The following is a 19,093-nucleotide window of genomic DNA, read 5'->3' as shown; positions in this document are numbered from 1 at the left end:
ATTATTATTATTATTATTATTATTATTATTATTATTATTATTATTATTATGTTTCCTTTTCATCGAAACCAAACCTAGCCTTCAAACCCTGGAATTGGGAACCCAAGCGAAGCTAATGTCTTTCAGTTTTCTGTTCACACAAAGGGCCGACCTGGATTCCCAACTTCCAGGGAACTAAGAGAAGCTTAATCTTTAAAAAGCAATCATTTCATTATTATTACTGTTATTATTACTATTAGTGGTTTGGATCTCAGAACTTCCAGATTCAGAACTTCCTTGGCAACGAAACTCCTCGAATTTACGACGTTTTAGGAAATAGATTTGGGTGGGGTTTTTTCGGGTTAAGGTGGCCATGTTCTAGAAGAGTTTCTTGCTAACGTTTCGGCAGCATCTATGGCTGGCATCTTTAGAGAAGCGTCAGGAAATGTTTGAAACATCCTGGGGCTCTAACCTTTATTTGGAGATTTTACGGATGCCGTTAAATAGAAAGGCGGAAAAGGGAGACCAGCGTGTAAAAATGATGCCAGTTTACAAATCGTTCCTCCTAATCTTCCCCCCAGGAGTGCGGCCCCTAATACCCTTCTTTTTAAAGACTTTTCCAGTCCGATTCTAATCAGATTTAGTCGGAAGAAAGTCATTCAAGTGGGATCTCATGTCTTGGGGAATTGGTTCCAGACCGAAAACTCTTCCTTCTCCCCGGAAAGTTTCAAGACCTCAAATAATCTGGCCAGAAATGCCACTGGACGGACTTCCGAATAAACCAATTTCCTTGAGATTGAGACGCAATTTAAAAGATTTAAAACTAAGCCAACGAGGGTCTTCGATCAAAAGTCCTGGAGAGAACGAGAAGCAACACTGAAATCTAACAGCGTTGCTCAGAAATCGGAAGATGCCACTCAAATAAAAAATGCGCCTTCTTTGGTAACTTCATAACATCCTGGATTTGGGGTAGATCCTGCCTTCCCTTGTTCTCTTATTTTAATGCTCTATTTGATCAATTATATCGATTAGATAGCTATCCTGTCTAGATTAAGTCGACTGAGTGGACCGACCCAGTTGAGCAGTTGATCGCTTATATAGATTATATAGATAGAGAGCCTTGTATAGATTAATAAAGGCTTGGAAGTCGGATCGAAAAGGCTGACCGACCCAACAGAGTAGTTGGTTACTTGTCCAGATTATAGAGATGTATAACCTTGTCTAGAGTAAAACAGGCTTGGACGTCGGATCGACCGGACTGAGAGATCCAACAGTGTAGTTGATTTCTACAGATTAATAGAAATGATTCGTGTAGTTGATGTGTATAGATTAACAGATCGATAATAAGTTTTAGGGCCGCCCTGCAATATCTGTTTAGGTTTAAAGGAGCCTGGTCAGCCAGGGCTGCATTTCAAGGAGAGGAAAGTTCTGTTTAAATCGTTGGCAAATTAAAAATATGTCGGTGGTTGAGGTGGACTTGGGTTTGGGCGGTTTACATACATCCTATTTTGCGGGAGCATTTTGCCCTTCCTTCCTTCCTTCCTTCCTTCCTTCCTTCCTGGGATCCCCGGGTGCCAGCCTCCCGCTCCGCTCCGTCTTACCGCTTCGCGGCCGTTGATCTGCCCGGCGGCGGCCTTGGCCAGGCGGGACTCGGTCTTGGACCTCCGCTCCATCTCCTCCATGATGCCCTGGATGTGGCCCCCGGAGATGCCGTGGAAAAGCATGGCTGGCGGGCGGAAGGGACACGCGTTGCCTTCGGCTCGGCACCCCACTATTTCCATAGACGGGACCCCGAGGCTGGGCCGGCGCCTCTACAGCATCCGATCCGGCGGAGGAAGAGGAGGAAGGTGGGAGGAAAGGAGGGGAGAAGGGAAGGAAAGGGGGAAGGAAGGGGTCTGGGAGAGAGAGAGGGAGCTGAGGGAAAGAGAAAGAGAGAGAGAGAGACCCCGATGAAGGGGACACGAGGCTCCCGGGAAAGAGCCCAACTAAGGAGGGAAGGAGGTGGCTTTGGCTCTTCCGAGGAGGCCAAGGGGGTGGGGGCCGGGGAGGGTGGGATCAAGGAGGGGAAGCTCTCCCTCTCCCTCCCAATCTCTCTCCCTTTCTCTCTCTCTTTGGGGTTTTGTTCTGGAAGCCGCGATCCCCCGCTTGCTGGCCCCGATGGTTGCCTCTCGGTCGGGCTTTGGGAGTGCGGCTGGCCCAGGCGGCGCCCAATTTGTGGGAGAGGAGAGACAGCCCTTTGGGGGGAGGAGGAGGAAGGAGGAGTCCCAGACCCAGGGATGAGGAGGGGGAGGAGGAGGAGGGGGCTGCCACCAGCCGGCCCCCTCCCCTCTTTCCCCCTCCCTCCCTCCCTCCCCTTCTTCTTCTTCTTCTTCTTCTTCTTCAGACAACAAAGAGCTGTCAAACTCTTCCATCTCCCCCCCCCGCGATGGAGTGACAAATCTGGCAGAGGGGGAGGGGAGGGGGAAAGAGGAGGGGAGGACCACCCCCACTCCCACCCCACTCCCGCCCCAGGGAGGAGGAAGGATGGGGGACCTGGACTGATCCCTGAAAAGAAACTGGGTGGGGAGCCCAGATTCTCTTCTCTTGCTTCAACCCACCCACCAAACATCCCAACCCAGCCCAACTCACATTCCTGCCCCCCCCAGTTCAGTCCTCAAGTTCAAATCACTTTTTTTAAACAACACATACACACAGTCACACTTTACAATGGGAAGAGGGGGCCAAGGGGTTCACTACCAGAAGCCCTCCTCCTTTCACCAGGCTTCCAGATCATGTCTGATCTTGGAGGCTAAGCAGGGTCGGCCCTGGTTAGTACTTGGATGGGAGACCGGCTGCTGGGGTCTCGGGGATAGGCACTGGCAAACCCACCTTCCCTAAGAAAACCCTAAAATTCATGTCAACAGGCGAAGAAGCAGCAAACTCTATGAGAAGCCTCCTTCGGGCCTTGAGCACGCGTCCCAGGCAGAAATCCCGCGTAAAGCTACTCAGGAGTAGCCCCGAGGGGCCAAAGGACAGTCTCATTCATCGCAGTGGAGCTGGATCGTGGCCCAAACGGTGGAAGCCCCTTTCAGTGTTTGCCCTGGAGTGCCAGGCATTGCTATGGCCTTCCCTGGCACTCCCTCTGAAAGGAGTGGGGGAAAGTGGACTGAACACTTCGCCCTGTTCTGGAAACGGAGTGGAAACGAAGCCAAGCCTTCCTTGAGCCTCATTCACTCCTTCCAGCCAGAGCCGCCCTTCCCTTTCCTCTTCCCTTTCCTCTTCCAAAGGAATACAGGAAACATGATTTCCGGAATCTGGGCAGCTCAGTCTTTACAAAACGGATTGGATCCGAACTCTTTCCGATTAAAGAAAGAAGGAAACTCGACTGAAGGAAGTCAGATTATTTTTTTTAAGGATATTCTGCGCAAGGAAAGGAAAAGAGGAAATATGAAGGAGTAAAAGTTAGCCTGAACCGCAGCACCTTTTCGTTTCTGAAGCATTTCTTAGGTAGGGTGCATCTACAGTACACTGTAGAAACAACGCAGTTTTGGTACCACTTTCAGTGCTGCAGATCCATCCTATGGAACTCTGGGGCTTGCAGTTTCACAAGGTCTTCAGCCTTCCCTGCCAAAGAATCCCAGGATTCTGTAGGATGGAGCCATGGCAGTTAATGTGGTGCAACATTTCTACAGTGTAGATGCACACCTTAGCTTTTCCCGAAGCCTAGTGATGTGAGCACTGGACCAGGACCCTGGTAGATCAGGGTTCAAGTCCTCGCGTGGGCATGGGAACCCATTGGGTGACCACACTCTCTCAGCCTCAGAGAAAAAGAAAGGCAACAAACTCCTCTGAACAAATCATAGAATCATAGAGTTGTAAGAGACCACAAGGACCATCCAGTGCAACCCCATTCTGCCATGCAGGAACTCTCAGTCAAAGCATCCCCACAGATGGCCATCCAGCCTCAGCTTAAAGACCTGAATCTTGCCAAGAAAACCCCTGAGGGTCCCCAAAATCAGAAACGACTTGAAGACTGTTGGGATATATCACAACTTCACATGCTGAGACCTAGGAATACAAATGCATATCAATAGTAGTTTTGTTTGCTTACTAACAGCTCCTCCCCCGTTTCCTCCCTCTTGAAAGGCCTGAATCTTGAATCCCTTCCTGGAGTAAGGGCTCTTGCCTGGCAATCCTTTGATACCTGACGAAGAAGCCCATGGAGCTTTGAAAGCTTGCAACAAGTCTATTGTGCATTTCGGTTGGCCATTAAAGGTCTCACTGACGCATTTTTGTATGTATTTGTTACATGCGAAAATGCGTCAGTGCGTCCGGACCCCAAGACCCCCCCCCCCTTGGCTACGTCCCTGGGACCTTGGTTGTTGTTGTGTACCTTCAAGTCGTATAGGGCGACCCTATCAGGGGGCTTTTCTCAGCATGATTTGTTGAGAGGACAGATTGCCATGGCCATCCTCTGAGGCTGAGAGAGTGTGACTTGCCCCAGGTCACCCAGTGGGTTTCCATGGCTGAGTCGGGATTTGAACCCTGGTCTCCAGAGTCTTAGTCCAACGCTCAAACCACTGCACTGCCACACTGGATCTACACTGTGGAAAGTAATGCAGTTGGACGCCACTTTTAAACACTGTAGCTGCATCTTCCTGGGATTTGTAGTTTTACAAGGCCTTCTTTAGCCTTATCTGCAGCACAAAACTACAGATCCCAGGATTTTGTAGGATGGAGCCAAAGGCAGTTAAAGTGGTATGGAACTGCAAAAAACCGAGAAAGCAAAGAAAAGAAGGAAGGAAGGAAGGAAGAAAGGAAGAAAGGAGAGAGAAAGAAAGAAAGAAAGAAAGAAATAAGTTTCGATTGGGTTGGAAGGAAATGGCCTTTCTGTTCTTGTTTTAGTCACCTGTCCAGAAGGGTGACTGGATGGAGAGATGCTGTTTCAGCAAATCAAGGCCACCGCCTCTTGTACCGAATTCGTTCCGGAGCAGAGATCAGTGTTCTCGCTCAGTGGGTTTTAATCCTTGAATGTATACAGGTCGCTTTGGTAGTTATTGTTAGTGTTTTAATACCAAGGCGCGACATACATCTTTTGAAAATACACAGACATTTTAAAACAGAGGAGAGTGAAAGCGGTGGCCGAAAAGCAACATGCACTTTCACAGAAAGAGGAGGATCCTTTAATTAGCGGGATGAACGAGGTTTTATGGGGGCAGTGTTGACGGTCCCGGTAATAGTTATAGTCGGTCATTGTGGATCCTCCTTTTCTGGACGTGCCTTACATTTCTGTCCAGGGGGGGATTCCAAAAGGTCTTCCATTTTGAACCAGGACTAAGAAGCCCTGTTTAAGTATTTGAAGGGATGTCATATTGAGGAGGGAGCAAGCTTGTTTTCTGCTGCTCTAGAGAACAGGACCCGCAACAATGGATGCAACCTCCAGGAAAAGAGATTCCCCCTCAACATTAGGAGGAACTTCCTGACAGTAAGGGCTGTTTGATAGTGGAACACACTCCTTCCTCGGAGTGTAGTGGAGTCTCCTTCCTTAGAGGTCTTTAAGCAGAGGCTGGACAGCCATCTGTTGGGGATGCTTTGATTGAGAGTTCCTGCATGGCAAAATAGGGTTGGACTGGATGGCCCTTGTGGTCTCTTCCAACTCTATGATTCTAAGACACTATAAGCCCAGGGGGAGTCACTAAGGGGGTGCAATGGGGTGTGGACTGCACCAGGTGACGCCCTAAGGCTTCAAACTTGGATCCTCTGTTTTGGACTTCAACTCCCAGAAGGCCTAGCCAATTTGGCCAACAATCAGCTGAAGTCTGAACATCTGGAGGACCAAAGTTTGGAACCATTGCAGGGGATGACACCACTGCTCCCCAAACACATCTGTCTTTGAGCAGAAAGGGGCTGCCTCCTTTTCAAATGCAGAAGAGATGATGAGTGAAAAGCTCAGTGGACAGACAAAGGAGATGCCCCATTTTTAAAAATAAATACATTTTAAAAAATTAAAATATATTACGTTAACTTTTAAAAAAATAAACCTCACATCTGATCAAATGTTCAGTTTAAGCACATAAAACTATGTACATGCAAATGCTATTCAGGCTGTGCGCTATGATAATGTAATTTGAAGGTATACTTTGCTCGTTGTTTTGTGTCACAACTGTGGCCCTGACATTGAGTGATATATGGGGATTACAGTTTATGAGTAACATTCGTACCAAAAAAATGGCTAAGGGGCCTGTATGGAGTGGTAAGGGAGGGAATCAATGGGGACTTGGAGGTCGAAAGAGAAGAAGAGCCAGGACTCAAAAGCCAGAGACACCCCCCAAGCATAGGAGGATAGGGCCACAACCCACCAAGGATGCTGTTCCCCAAGGGAGATGCACACACATCTCTAGCCTTTTCCAGGACAGGTCCCACATTTCAATCTTCACTCCAGGAGGAATTCCATCTGGAGCAGGACTAAGAAGCACGGATTTGCTTTTTCTGTGAGGGTTCCGAGCTTTGATTTGGTCACGTCCTCCTTTTTTTTCTGTAGCGTCCTCCTTTTTTGTGGCGCCTCGTCCTCCTTTACGGTTATGAGGACACCTGGGGCTCCTAGCCAGGGCTGGCTTTCTCCATGAGGTTCCTTCTTTCGTCAGCCCAGATGGGATGGTAGAAGGATGCTCCCAGGGGAGGTCACACTGTCACACTGAAGGTGTCCCTTCCCGATCTTCCTGGCTCTGGAGCCAGATTGCAAAGGAGACTGAGGCCCATGTGCGCTTGGCAAGTCGGAAAGCATCCCTTTTCAGCATCAGGAGGAGGAGAAGGAAACCTCTGCAGCCTTTGGGGTTTTTGTTTTCAGATCTTTTTCCATGACTTCCATTTCAACCTTCTGCCCAAGAGGAATCCCCCAAAGTCCTCCATTTTGAGCAGGACTAAAAAGCAGGAATTTATATTTCTATAGAAGTGTTTGGAACTTTTTCTTTGGTGACGTCCCTCTTGGAGGTCGTACATGTTGTGGGGCCTGGTTCTTCTTTGAGGTGAGGACCTCTGGTCACCCTGAAGGAGGGGGACCCTAAAAGTTAGTAGCCCAGAGATAAGCACTGAGAAGAAATCAGCCACCTTAAAGCTCTCCCCACGAAACCGGTTCGACTTGAGGTTTCTTTCCTAAGTTGGGACAACGGGGCAGGGAACAAAGAAAAAGCGATAGCTCCGATCCAGATTTAGGGCAGAGTCAAGTCCGGATTTAATTCTCTTTTTTATATAAAAATAAAATCACAATACAATTTAAAACAGTTAAAATCTTCTAAAAGCAGCATAAAGATGGTGGTAGGCTTTGGGGTCCGCCTCGGATTGTCATTGACAGAGAGGCGGGATATAAATAAAATTTTATTATTTTTTTGATTCTTATATTAAAATGACATTAAAAATATAGGCCAGCCTGCAGATAGCCCTCGCTACCATCTGAACGAAGACCAGGAACAGAAAATGCAGGCCTATGGCTAACATCTTCCATTTCTTTCTCCTGTTTGCCTGATGTAGAAGCCAATGTGATTTTGAAAGCTTGCAACCTGTAATTGCGCCTTTTGGTTGGCCCCATAAAGGTATCAATTGTTCGGATGTTGTTAAAAATATACAACAGTGATACTGAATCCAGGCTCAATAGTTTGGGCGAGTCACACACTCTCTCTCAGCCTCCCAATGGCAAAACCCCTCTGAAGAAATCGTGCCAAGAAAACCTCATGGGAGGAGGACCGCCGTAAGTCGGAAAGGACTGGAAGGCACCACAACAACAGTAACAAAAGCAGCAGCAGCAACAAACCTGTCAGGGACGTTGTAGCATTAAAAAAGGACATCCCCAGCTGTCTACACAACTCGGTTGAGGAAGGGTGCGACAAAAGGGTGAAGATCTTTTCCTCCGTCAAGAACACCTTGTTTTCTCTAGTCCACCAAACTGATGCCCACCAAACTGGTGGCGACTTGTATTGGTGACAACTGGGAAGATGGGAAGAAAAGACCAAAAGGAACAAGATGTTTTGTTATTGTTTGTTTGTTTTCTATTTTAGGGCTCCCGGCTCGTTGAGTTTTAAAAGCCCCAATTCTGAGACTGCATCCGCACTACAGAAATAATGCAGTTTGATACACCTTGAACTCCCATGGTTCAGTGCTATGACATCCTGAGTTTTGTAGCTTTGTGAGAGATTGAGCCTTCTCTGTCGGAGAGCAACGCCGCCGCAGCAAACTGCAAATCCCAGGACTCCATAACGTTGAGCCTTGGGCACTAAAGTGGTGCCAAAGCGCATTATTTCTGCAGTGGAGATGCAGCCTTCGGGGATTGAAAAGAGACGCTCCTCCGGCGGTTCGGACTTGCAGAGAAAAAGAAAGGAACCACTCTGTATGAAGCTTATGGATGCTGCTGTAGTCGGAGGAGGATGTCCAGATCTTGTGCACCGTTGTTGTCCTTAGCACCAGTAGTAGCTCAAATCAGAGCAACTCAAGCTATCTGATGTAGGGGACTGGCAGTTCCCTCCCCTTCCAGTCTGTGCCAGGGACTGGAACCATATCTATACCCACTGGTTTCAGGTGTGTGTGTGTGTGGGGGGGGGTATCCCCACTTCACTGTTATCAATTTGATCTCAAATTAATGGTCATTGTGCTATCCTGGGGGATCTGTAGTTCGAGGAGAGACTTCACACTCCGCAAAATGTAGGACAATCTAAGGAAAGGGGCATTGCACACTAATGGCTAGAAACACTAACACAAAATGTACATTCGTGCTTCTTCGCGAGGATCAAAATGAAGGACCTTTGGGGATTCCTCCTCCTGGGGCAGAAAGTTGAAATGGAGGGCAGGTCCTGGAAAAGGAGGACGCCTGCTCGCCCCGACCAGAAGCTCACCAAGGGCTGTTGTTGTTGTTGTTGTTGTGTGCCTTCCAACCGTTCCCGATTTATGGGGCTTTTTTCCCCAGCAAGGTTTGTTTAGAGGAGGTTTGCCATTGCCTTCCCTTGAGGCTGAGAGAGTGTGACCTGCCCAAGGTCACTTAGTGGGTTTCTATAGCCGGGATTCGAACCCTGGTCTCCAGAGTCGTAGTCTAACACTCACGCTTTGAGCTGCTGTAATCTCTCAGGAGGGAGAGAAAGAAAAAGGAGAGAGACATGAAGTGGGGAAAAGAAAGAGAGCCAAGGCACCAGTTCTTCCAGATTTGGGGAGCAGGGTGGCCAATTCAAGGCCCAGATGCGGCGTCTGGAGGGCTGCATCCGTACTGCAGAGATAATCCGGTCTGACACCACTTTTAACTGCCAGGACTCAGTGCAACAGAACTCTCATATATAATATAATGAAGAGCTGGGACACAACAACAACACAAACTATATAGTGGGGGGGAGGAGTCTACCAATATATATAACAACTTGAAGGCACACAACAACAACAACATATAGAGAGAGAGGAGAGAGAGGAGGGGTGAGGAATCCATTAATATATATTGTATATGTTATATATATGTACTATATATTATACTCCTCCCCCCTAAGTATATGCAACAACTACTACTACTATATATAGAGAGAGAGGGGGTGAGGAGTCTCCTAATATATAATATATCATATATATAATATAATACAATATATGTACTATATATTATACTCCTCCCACCTCTAATTGTTGTTGTTCTTGCATGCCTTCAAGTGGTTTCTGACTTACTACATACAGTAGCCAACTACAAAGCCCAGGAGTGCGTAGCAAAGCTCTAGGTGCCCGCAACCAAGGACAGATCCCAGCATTGCACCGCAAGGAGCCAAGTGGGTTATCTCTGCAGTGCGGATGCGATCCAAGTGGGGCAGCTGTGTGGCGGAAGAGAGGAGGCTTTGGACGGGGGTTTCCTAATCCCTTGTAAACGGCGACTTCCTCGGCCGACCTGGCGACTAAAGCTTGGCACAAAACCATTACTAAGAGGAGGAGGAGGAGGAGGAGGAGGAGGAGGGAGGGAGGCTCTCTAAAGCCTATTCCAGCGTGAAGGGGGCTTGCCTTGGGCTCTGGACTCAAGTCCCCACGTGCAGATTAAGAGCTGGCCAAAAATAATGAGAAACGGAGGAGGAGGAGGAGGAGGAGGAAGGCCCTCTGAAAAGCAGAGCAAGCTCATTATTGGTCGGGGCTTCCTTCCAAGTGGCCCTCTCTCTGCTCTTCTTCCTTCCTCCAGGCGGCGGGGTCGGTCTGGGGCTGCGCTTTTTTGTTGGGAAATATATAAATATGGAAACATAGGGCATCTTGTTCTATTGCCCTTCTCTTCCAAGGACACACCAAGGATGTCCTCCTCTCCATTCCAGGTTTGAAAACAACTCTGGAGGGACTTCCGAGCAAGGGGCCCCGATGTCCTCCTCACCGCAAAATGGAGGACGCTGGAGAAAAAGGGAGGACGCGACCAAAGCTCCATACACTCCTAGAATTAGATCAAGGCATGGCTTTGGTTCAGGCTCCAAACTGCGGGCACTTTGGGATCCCGCCTGGGCAGAAGGCTGAAATGGAGGGCGCGTCCTGGAAAAGGAGGACAGCCGGACACCCTGCTCGCAAGGCCCGGAGGACGCCTGTTTTCCTCCGTCGGGAAAATGCGACGAAGGTCGGCTTGGCCTCCGCAGAGCATCCCTCCTGGCTTTGCTCTCAGAAAGGGCTCCGTTTGGAAACCATGGCTCCGTAGTTTAGTTTTTGGTCTGTCTGACTTGGACCAGGAGTTTCTGGAGGACCGGGTTTCGTTCCTAAGGTCGCCAGAAGCCGAAGCCGACTCGCCGGCAAAGAAGAAGAAAATCCTTCTCAGTCATCACCATCACCAGCAGCACTAGGAAGTCTCCTTCTCCAATTATTATCATCATCATTATTATTAAACAATAACAATCACCACCAAGTTTCCTTCCCCAAGTATTATTATTAACAACAAAAAATTGCCCTCATTCGCAGTGCCAAGTCTTCTTCTCCAATTGTTATTCTTATTCTTATTAACAATAAACATCACCATCACTAGTAGCACTGTCTCCTTCTCCAACTATTATTACTGTTGTTATCATCATCAATAAAAAATCGCCATCACTAGGAGCACCAAGTCTCCTTCTCCAATTATTGGTGTTATTATTGTTATTAACAATTAAAAAAATCACCTTCACTAGCAGCACCAAATCTCATTCTCCAAATATTACTAGTATTATAAACAAAAAAATCCCCATCACTAGCAGCACCAAGTCTCCTCCTCCTTCTATTATTATTATTATTAATAATAATAATATTATTCAGCTCGCTCTATAAACCTTATGGAAAGAACAGTAAGGTTCTGGTAACGACCTTTTTTTGGATCCTAGTCTATATATACACAGAGAGAGGTTAAAAAGGGAAAAAAGAATGGAAATCCCAGGGCAAGTCCTCCGACGGAGGAGGCGACCAAAGGGTCACTCTTGAATGTCGCCTTCCCGGTTCCCCCCCAAATCCATTGGGCCGCTTTGGGGGAAAGAGCCACGGGTCGGGAAAAGAGTGGGGAGCCCCCAAAGACCCTGACAAAAAGGGGGAAACCGCAACCTTAATCGAAAAGTAAGTCATGGAAACCCACTGGAAGACCTTGGGCGAGTCACACTCTCTCAGCTTCAGAGGACAGCCAAGAAATCTTGCCAAGAAAAGTCCTTAGGGTCGCCCTAAGTCAGAAACGACTGGAAAGCAACACATGAAGTCATTCATCTCTCTCCAAGCAATGTGAACTAATAGGGATTCAAAAAGACCTAGGCGTGTTAGTCTGTAGGCTCAGTATGGGGAGAGATCTTGTTGCACCTTTGAGACTCACTGAAAGAAAGACGTTGGCAGCATGAGCTTTCTTAGACTTCAGTCTGCTTCCTCAAAAGGCATCTGAGGAAGCAGACTGAAGTTTAGGGAAGTTGATGCTACCGATTTCTTTCTTTCAGTAAGTCTCAAAGGTGCAACAAGCTCTCTCCCCATACAAATGGAAAGGGAGGCACACAGAGAGAGAGAGACTGAGGTACAGGGGGAGTGTGTCCGTCTGTGTGTCTTTGTTTCTCCCTCCTTGTCAGCTGGCCCTGGGGATGCTTTGGAGCAAAGAGCGGAGGAACTCCCTCCGTTGTTGTTGTTGTGTGCCTTCAAGTCCTTTCCGACTGGCCCTATCATTGGGTTTTCTTGGCCAGATTTGTTCAGCGGAGGTTTGCCATTGCCACCCTCTGAGGCTGAGAGAGTGTGACTTGGCTAAGGTGGCCCATTGAATTTCATGGCTGAACTGGGATTCTAGCTCTGGTTTCTAGAGTCCCACTCTCAAACCACTAGGCAAGCCCCCCATCGCACAAGCACCGCACTGGTTAGGGTCCAGTCTAGAGGTAAAATCCAGCCGGCAGGCGAACGAAACCGGCCTTTCTGGGCTCCGGCGGCTTGGTCCAGACAAAGCAGCCCTCCTTCTTCGGGGGGCCCCGACTTGGAGGACCCCAAGATACCGAATGTATTGTTCACTGCGCTTATTAGTGTTGATGCTGTTGCTCTTAAGAGCTAAAGAGCTCCGGGAAAGATCCCAGCAGCCTCTTTTCCTATTCAGCCTATTCCTTTACTATTCAACCCCCCCAAAAAACCCACCCCTCCAGTTCCTGAGTAAAGAAAGGGATGGTGGGGATTGTAGTGGAGAGATCGGTGATATAACCAGGAAAGGGAGGTTGGTCCCGGTGGTTTCTAAGCCAGGATCTTGATTAAAATCACTATAGATAGAATCATAAAATCATAGAGTTGGAAGAGACCGCAAGGGCCCTGATCCAGTCCAGACCCTTCTGCCATGCAGGAACTCTCCATCAAAGCATCCCCTTTGACAGATGGCCAACCATCATTAACCTGCCTTCGTTAAAAAAAAGAAGCAGAGGGGAGAAGGAGCTTTCTTTCCGTGGCCCTCCCACCTCCCGACAAAACCGACATGGATTTCTAACCCTTACCTCTGGACCTCTCTGGTTTTCAAATATTAGACTACTACTAGTAGCGGAATACGAATATTGCTATTAACGGGCACTACGTTGTTGCCGTGTGCCTCCAAGTCATTTTGACTTCTACACTGCACACTGGCTCACTACTACTACTACTACTATTAAGATGATGATGATGGTGGTGATGTGCAAAGGGGTATCATTCACCTTAGTCTCAAATGTGCTGCAAAACCCCTTTGCAGACCTTTGTTGGTCGTTTCCGACTTATGGCGACCCTAAGGTGAAGCTCTCATGGGGTTTTCTTGGCAAGGTTTGTTCAGAGGAGCGTTGCCCTTGCCTTCCTCTGAGGCTGAGAGAGTGTGACTTGCTGCCCAAGGTCTCCCCCAGTGGTTTTAATAATGGCTGACCTGGGGATCGGACCCTAGTCTCCAGAGCTATCCTCCAGCACTCAAACCACTCTTGTCTCCGAAGACTACTCCTACTAATATCCTCCTCCTCCTCATTATCAACACTAAGAGAAAGAAGAATGGTCCCCAGCGGAGTGGAAAAGGAAGGGAAACCGAATGCTGCTCGCCTACCTGCGAAGCTAACCGGAGGCTCTCCTTCTTCAGCAGCCCAGGTGCGGATGAGGTCTGAAGGAGACCCTTGCGGGGAAGAGACAAGACCCAGGAGCCCAGAGATGGGTGGCTTGGAGGGAAAGGACAGCCAGACAGCCCCCAGCCCCGCCCCACGCTCCCCCTCCCCAGATGGAGGAGGTGGGGAGGGAGAGATGTGGGTCTTCCTCCGTGGGTTGGTCGCCTGGAGGAGGACGGAGATCCGAAAAGGGGGCAGGACCCGCGCTAGGGCGCCTGGAGCCTTCCTACTGGCCCCATTTCTTCTCCTTCTCTCCTCTTAATCACTTTGATCTGATGTGATCTGATGATGCAGAGGAGGAGGAGGAGGAGGAAAAGGAAGAGGAGGAAGAGGAGAGGGTGAGGAGAGGAGGAAGAGGAGGGGAAGGAGGAGGAGAGGATGAGGAGGAAGAGGAGGAGGAGAAGAGGAAAAGAGAAAGAGGAGGGGAGGGGAGGAGATGAAGAAGGAAGAGGAGGAAGAGGAGGAGGAAGAGGAGAAGAGGAAAGGGGAGGAGAAGAGGAAAGGGGAGGAAGAGGAGGAAGATGAGGAGAGGAAGGAGGAGGAGAAGAGAAAGAGGTGGGGAGGGGAGGAGGAGAGGAAGAGGAGAAGAGGCAGAGGAGGGGACAAGCAGGAAGAGGAGAAAGAGGTAGAAGAAGAGGAGGAGGAGAGAGCTGGCTTGCAAAACTTCAAGGAAAGGATCACAAAATGATTATTTTCCCCCCTTCCATCCCACAAAGGCTGAATCCACACTGCACCAAATGATCCGGTTTGACAGCACTTTGAACTGCCCTGGCCCCATGCTAGGAAATTCTGGGGATGGTAGTTGGTTGTGGCTCTGGTGCCACAATCAACTACCCTTCCCAAAATTTCCTAGCATGGATCCTGGGTAATTCCAGGGCTGTCAAACTGGAGTACAGTATTTGGTGCAAGGTGGCAGGACCGAATCAAAACCAGGAGTGTTTCAAATCGCAGTCCCACCTTTGTTGTTGTTGTTGTGTGCCTTCGAGTGGCAACCCTAAGGAGAACCTATCATGGGGTTTTCTTGGCAAGGTTTGTTCAGAGAGGGTTTGGCATTGCCATCCTCCGAGGCTGAGAGTGTGTGGCTTGCTTAAGGTCTGTTAGCCACTTTTGAATCCCTGTGTTGGGAGAAAGGCAGGATGTAAGAAAATGAAATTAATAATAATAATAATAATAATAGTAGTAGTAGTAGTCTTCAGAGAGCTTTTTTGTGGGTTTTTCGGGCTATATGACTGTGTTCTGGAAAAGTTTATTCCTGATGTTTCACCAGCATCTGTGGCTGGCATTTTCAGAGAATGCTGGCATGGAAGAGTTGGGTGTATCTAGATAGATAGATAGTTGCATACACACACATACACACACACACACACTCATCCCTGCATATTTACAGCTTTGATATTTGCCGATTTGATTATTCATAGATTTGATATGTTCTCTCTAGGAATATCTAGGTCCTCCCGTGCAACTCTATGGTCAACTTTAACTAAAAGTCACACTGAAAGACCTAGCGATTCCTGGAGAGAAGCATTTGTAGCTCCTCCAGCGCAGTTGGTCAGTGTTTGGAGGACCTAGAGATTCCTAGAGAGGTGTCCTCTCAGGTAAAAAAACATGGTGTTTTTGTTATTTGCGGGTTTTCCATATTCACAGAGGTTTTGGGTGCACCTAACCTTAGCGAATATGGAGGGACAAGTGTATACATACTGTGTGACCCTGGGTAGGGAGGAGTGATCCCTATGTTAATCTGTGTATTCTTCAGACAGCCTTCATCCAAACCCCAAACTACTACTCCATACTGTGTCTCTTGCCTTGGTTTAAGAGAGAAACCTGAGCACCTCTTTGAAATCTGGGGTCACCCTCAAAAGGGGACAGCAAGCAATCTCTGGATTAAATGAAATCATGGAAAGTAGGAAAGGATGCTGGGACTTGCAGTTCCTTTTGCTTGCAGAGAGCATCAGTTACGCAGGCAGAAACCCCCAAACTTTATTTTGCATTAGAGATAATAGGAAATGAGCCTTTAAGTAAATGGGATTTCCCTGGTAATTTCTCATGGATGCATCCACACTGGAAACATAACCCAGATTAACACTTTAACTGCCAAGGGTCAATGCTATGGAATTCTGGGATTGGCAGTTTGTGAGATACTTGCAGCCTTCTCTGTAAGAGAGCTCTGGGTCCACCACAAATTCCAACAATCCCATAGCAGGGAAAGTGGTGTCAAACCGGATTATTGCTGCAGTGCAGATGCAGCTCATGTTAAATAGGATTCATTTCTGCAGCTCCTCCAGAGGATTCGGTGAGATCAATTCCTTTTATTGATGTATTTTAAAATGATGAACTGGGCTGGATTTGGGAGATATGATCAAGACCTGGAGAATCAATCGATATAAAAAGAAAGGGGTTGGAGAGAGGGGAAATTTTTGTCGTGAATTTTTTAAACCACATTGATTTTATGGGAGAGGGTTTGGAGAGGAGTCACTTTCTCTGTGTGGTCCAAAACACATACTGCAGAAACAATCCAGTTCAAGACTGCTTTCACTGCTCTGGCTCCAGTGCTAGGGAATCCTGGGAATTGTAGTTGACCATGTTCCCAGAGCTCTCTGACAGAGGAGGCTAAACCTCTCACAAAACGATAGCATTCCCTAGCATTGAGCCAGGGCAGTGAATGGGTCTCAAACTGGATTATTTCTGCAGTTTGTTCTTCGGGCAGCCTTCCAGAATGGATGATACCAAATCAAACGTCGTACATTTGAAAGGGAAAAATGCACTGTTATTATTATTATTGTATACTATATTATTGTAATGCATACTATATTAAATAATAATGATAATTGGTGGCGCAGTGGTTAAATGCCTGTACTGCAGCCTCTCACTCACAAACCATAAGGTTGTGAGTTCAATACCAGCAAAAGGGCTCAAGCTCCACTCAGGCTTCCATCCTTCCAAAGTCACTAAAATGAGTATCCAGATAGTTGGGGGCAATTAGCTTACACTTTGTAAACGGCTTAAGGAGTGCTTAAGTGCACTGATATGCGATATAGAAATGTACTTGCTATTGCTATTAATGCATACAATATTACTGTAATGCATACTATATTATAATGCATAACATAGTATATAATAATAATAATGCATACTATATTATCGTAATGCATATATTATCTTATAATGCATACCATATTATATAATAACAACAATAATAATGCATACTATATTATTGTAATGCATACTATATTATTTAATAATGCACACTGTATTACATAATAATATTAATGCATACTATATTATATGAAATTCTTTCTAATACTGTATATGAAATACTATATTATAATAATAGCACACACTATATTATTGTAATGCATCCTATATTATATTATAACGCATAACATAGTATATAATAATAATAATAATGCATACTATATTATCTTATAATGAATACCATATTATATAATAATAATACTGTAATGCATACTATATTCTTGTAATGCATACTATATTATACAATAATATTAATGCATACTATATTATAATAATAGCACGCACTATATTATTGTAATGCATCCTATATTATATTATAATGCATACTGTATTACACAATAATAACAGTGCATACTGTATTATTGTAATGCATATTATATTATACATTAATAATAATATTAATGCATACTGTACTATATTATTGTAATGCATCCTATATTATATAATAACAATGCATCCTATATTATAGTAATGCATCCTATATATTATAATGCATACTATATTACAACATATTAATGCATACTTTATTATACAATAATAATATTAATGCACACTATATTAGTGTAATACACACTATATTATATACTAATTTATACTGTATTATTGTGATGCATACTATATAATAATAATAGTAAAGTATGCATTAGTATTAATGCAAAATAAAATGCAATAATAATAATAATAATAATAATAATAATAATAATAATAACAACAACAATTATTCGTCTTCCCAGGGCTGCATCCGCACTGGAGAAATACCCCGGTTCGACACTGCTTGAAATGGCCTTGGCTCCATGCTCTGGTGCCACAACCAACTCCCATTCCCAGAATTCCAGAGCATGGAGCCGTGGCAGTTAAAGCGGTGCCAAACCTGGTTATTTCTGCAGTACGGACGCAAGGCTTCCAGCTCCAGGTTCCCCCTTCTATTCAACCCCTTCGTCTAAACTCCTGAGGCTTCATTCCCTCCCCTTTCCCTCCAGACTCGCTCTTCACGCCCAATGAACTCCACACATTACGCAGAAGGAGGTGGTCCAAGCCTGGACTGGGCTACTTTGGACTTTGGGGGGGTGCTATTTCTAAAAAGCCTTGAGCATTTAAATATATACCACTCCCCCCATAAGTCAGACCCCTCAAAGCATCCCAAATCCCTCTCCTCAGTGATGACTATGGAAAGGACCTTTTCCAAGTGTTTGTGTGTGTGTGGGAAATCCTTCCCACATCTGTCCTGAGCCCCCCCCCGCAACTCAAATGGTACATTCCCAGATTCTATTTTGGCTCGGTCTCTCTCTTTCAATTCTACCGAATGGGTCAGAGCAGAGGGAGAGTCACGTGATCTCCCTTGGAGAGCTTTTCCCGCGCTTTCCCCCCTCCTCCTCTGTTTTTCCTTGAAAGCCTCATAGAGGAAAGAAAAGAGGATGCTGTTGCTGCTGCTGCTGCCACACCCATCTTCTGGCCTTGTTTGGATTTTCTTTGAATTAATTAATTATTTCTTAATTAATTAATTAATTAAGAAAATTAATTAATTTTACATTCATAATGTATTGTGAATTAAATAATTTAAATAATTAATTCATAATGTATTATGAATTAATTGATTTAATTAATTAAATTATTTAATTCATAATACATTATGAATTAATTAATTAAATTATTTAATTCACAATACATTATGAATTTAAAATTAATTAATTTACTTTGTTAATTTTCTTTCTTAATTAACTGATTAATTAAATTAAAATTAATTAAAAGAAAATCCAATATATTATAATACTTTATGAATTTAAAAATTAATCTATTTTCTCTTTCTTTCTTTCTTTCTTTTGGCTAAGAGTGGTTTGGGCGTTGGGTAGTGACCCTGGAGACCCGGGTTCGAATCCCATGGAAGCCCATTGGGTGACCTTGGGAGTTAGGTCACACTTTCTCAGCCTCAGAGGAAGGCCAGGGCAAACCTCCTCTGAAGAAGAAATCTTGGCAAGAAAACCCCCTTAGTGGTCACCCTAAGTCGGAAATGACACAAAGGCGCACAACAACCTCTATCTCTGTGTGGGTGCGCGCACACACACACACACACACATCATATACACATACATATATACACATAAACATCCCTCCATATTTGCAGCTTTGATAACCATATTTGGTTATTCATGGATTTGATTATTATGTTATCTATAGGAATATCTAGGTCCTCCAGTGCAACTCTATGGTCACCTTTAACTAAAGGTTGCATCGAAAGACCTAGAGATTCCTAGAGAGAATACTCTACTAGGCCTTTGTAGCTTCTCCAGTGCAGTTCTATGGTCGGTGTCTGTTGGATGTTG

The 19,093-nt window shown here is 45.8% G+C and overlaps 1 protein-coding gene across 5 annotated transcripts in view; it reads right to left on the bottom strand.

Annotated features, from left to right (window-relative positions):
* Positions 1–13,543, bottom strand: part of LHX9 (LIM homeobox 9) — a 50,999-nt gene extending 37,456 nt beyond the window's left edge. Inside the window, exons 1-2 of one of the 5 annotated variants that reach the window (XM_042464968.1) lie at positions 13,466–13,543; positions 1,581–1,893 (exon numbers count right to left, since the gene is read on the bottom strand). In XM_042464968.1, coding sequence (XP_042320902.1) covers positions 1,581–1,760 — 180 coding nt within the window. In that variant the 5' untranslated portion in view covers positions 1,761–1,893; positions 13,466–13,543. Of the gene's footprint in view, positions 1–1,580; positions 2,233–13,465 lie in introns of those variants that run through there. The other 4 variants (XM_042464969.1, XM_042464967.1, XM_042464971.1 and 1 more) reach the window with 4 other exon arrangements.
* Between the last annotated feature and the right edge of the window lie 5,550 nt (positions 13,544–19,093).

This window comes from Sceloporus undulatus, chromosome 4 (assembly GCF_019175285.1).
Source record: "Sceloporus undulatus isolate JIND9_A2432 ecotype Alabama chromosome 4, SceUnd_v1.1, whole genome shotgun sequence".
Lineage (NCBI taxonomy): Eukaryota > Metazoa > Chordata > Lepidosauria > Squamata > Phrynosomatidae > Sceloporus > Sceloporus undulatus.
This window is presented reverse-complemented; position numbering and strand designations above follow the sequence as displayed.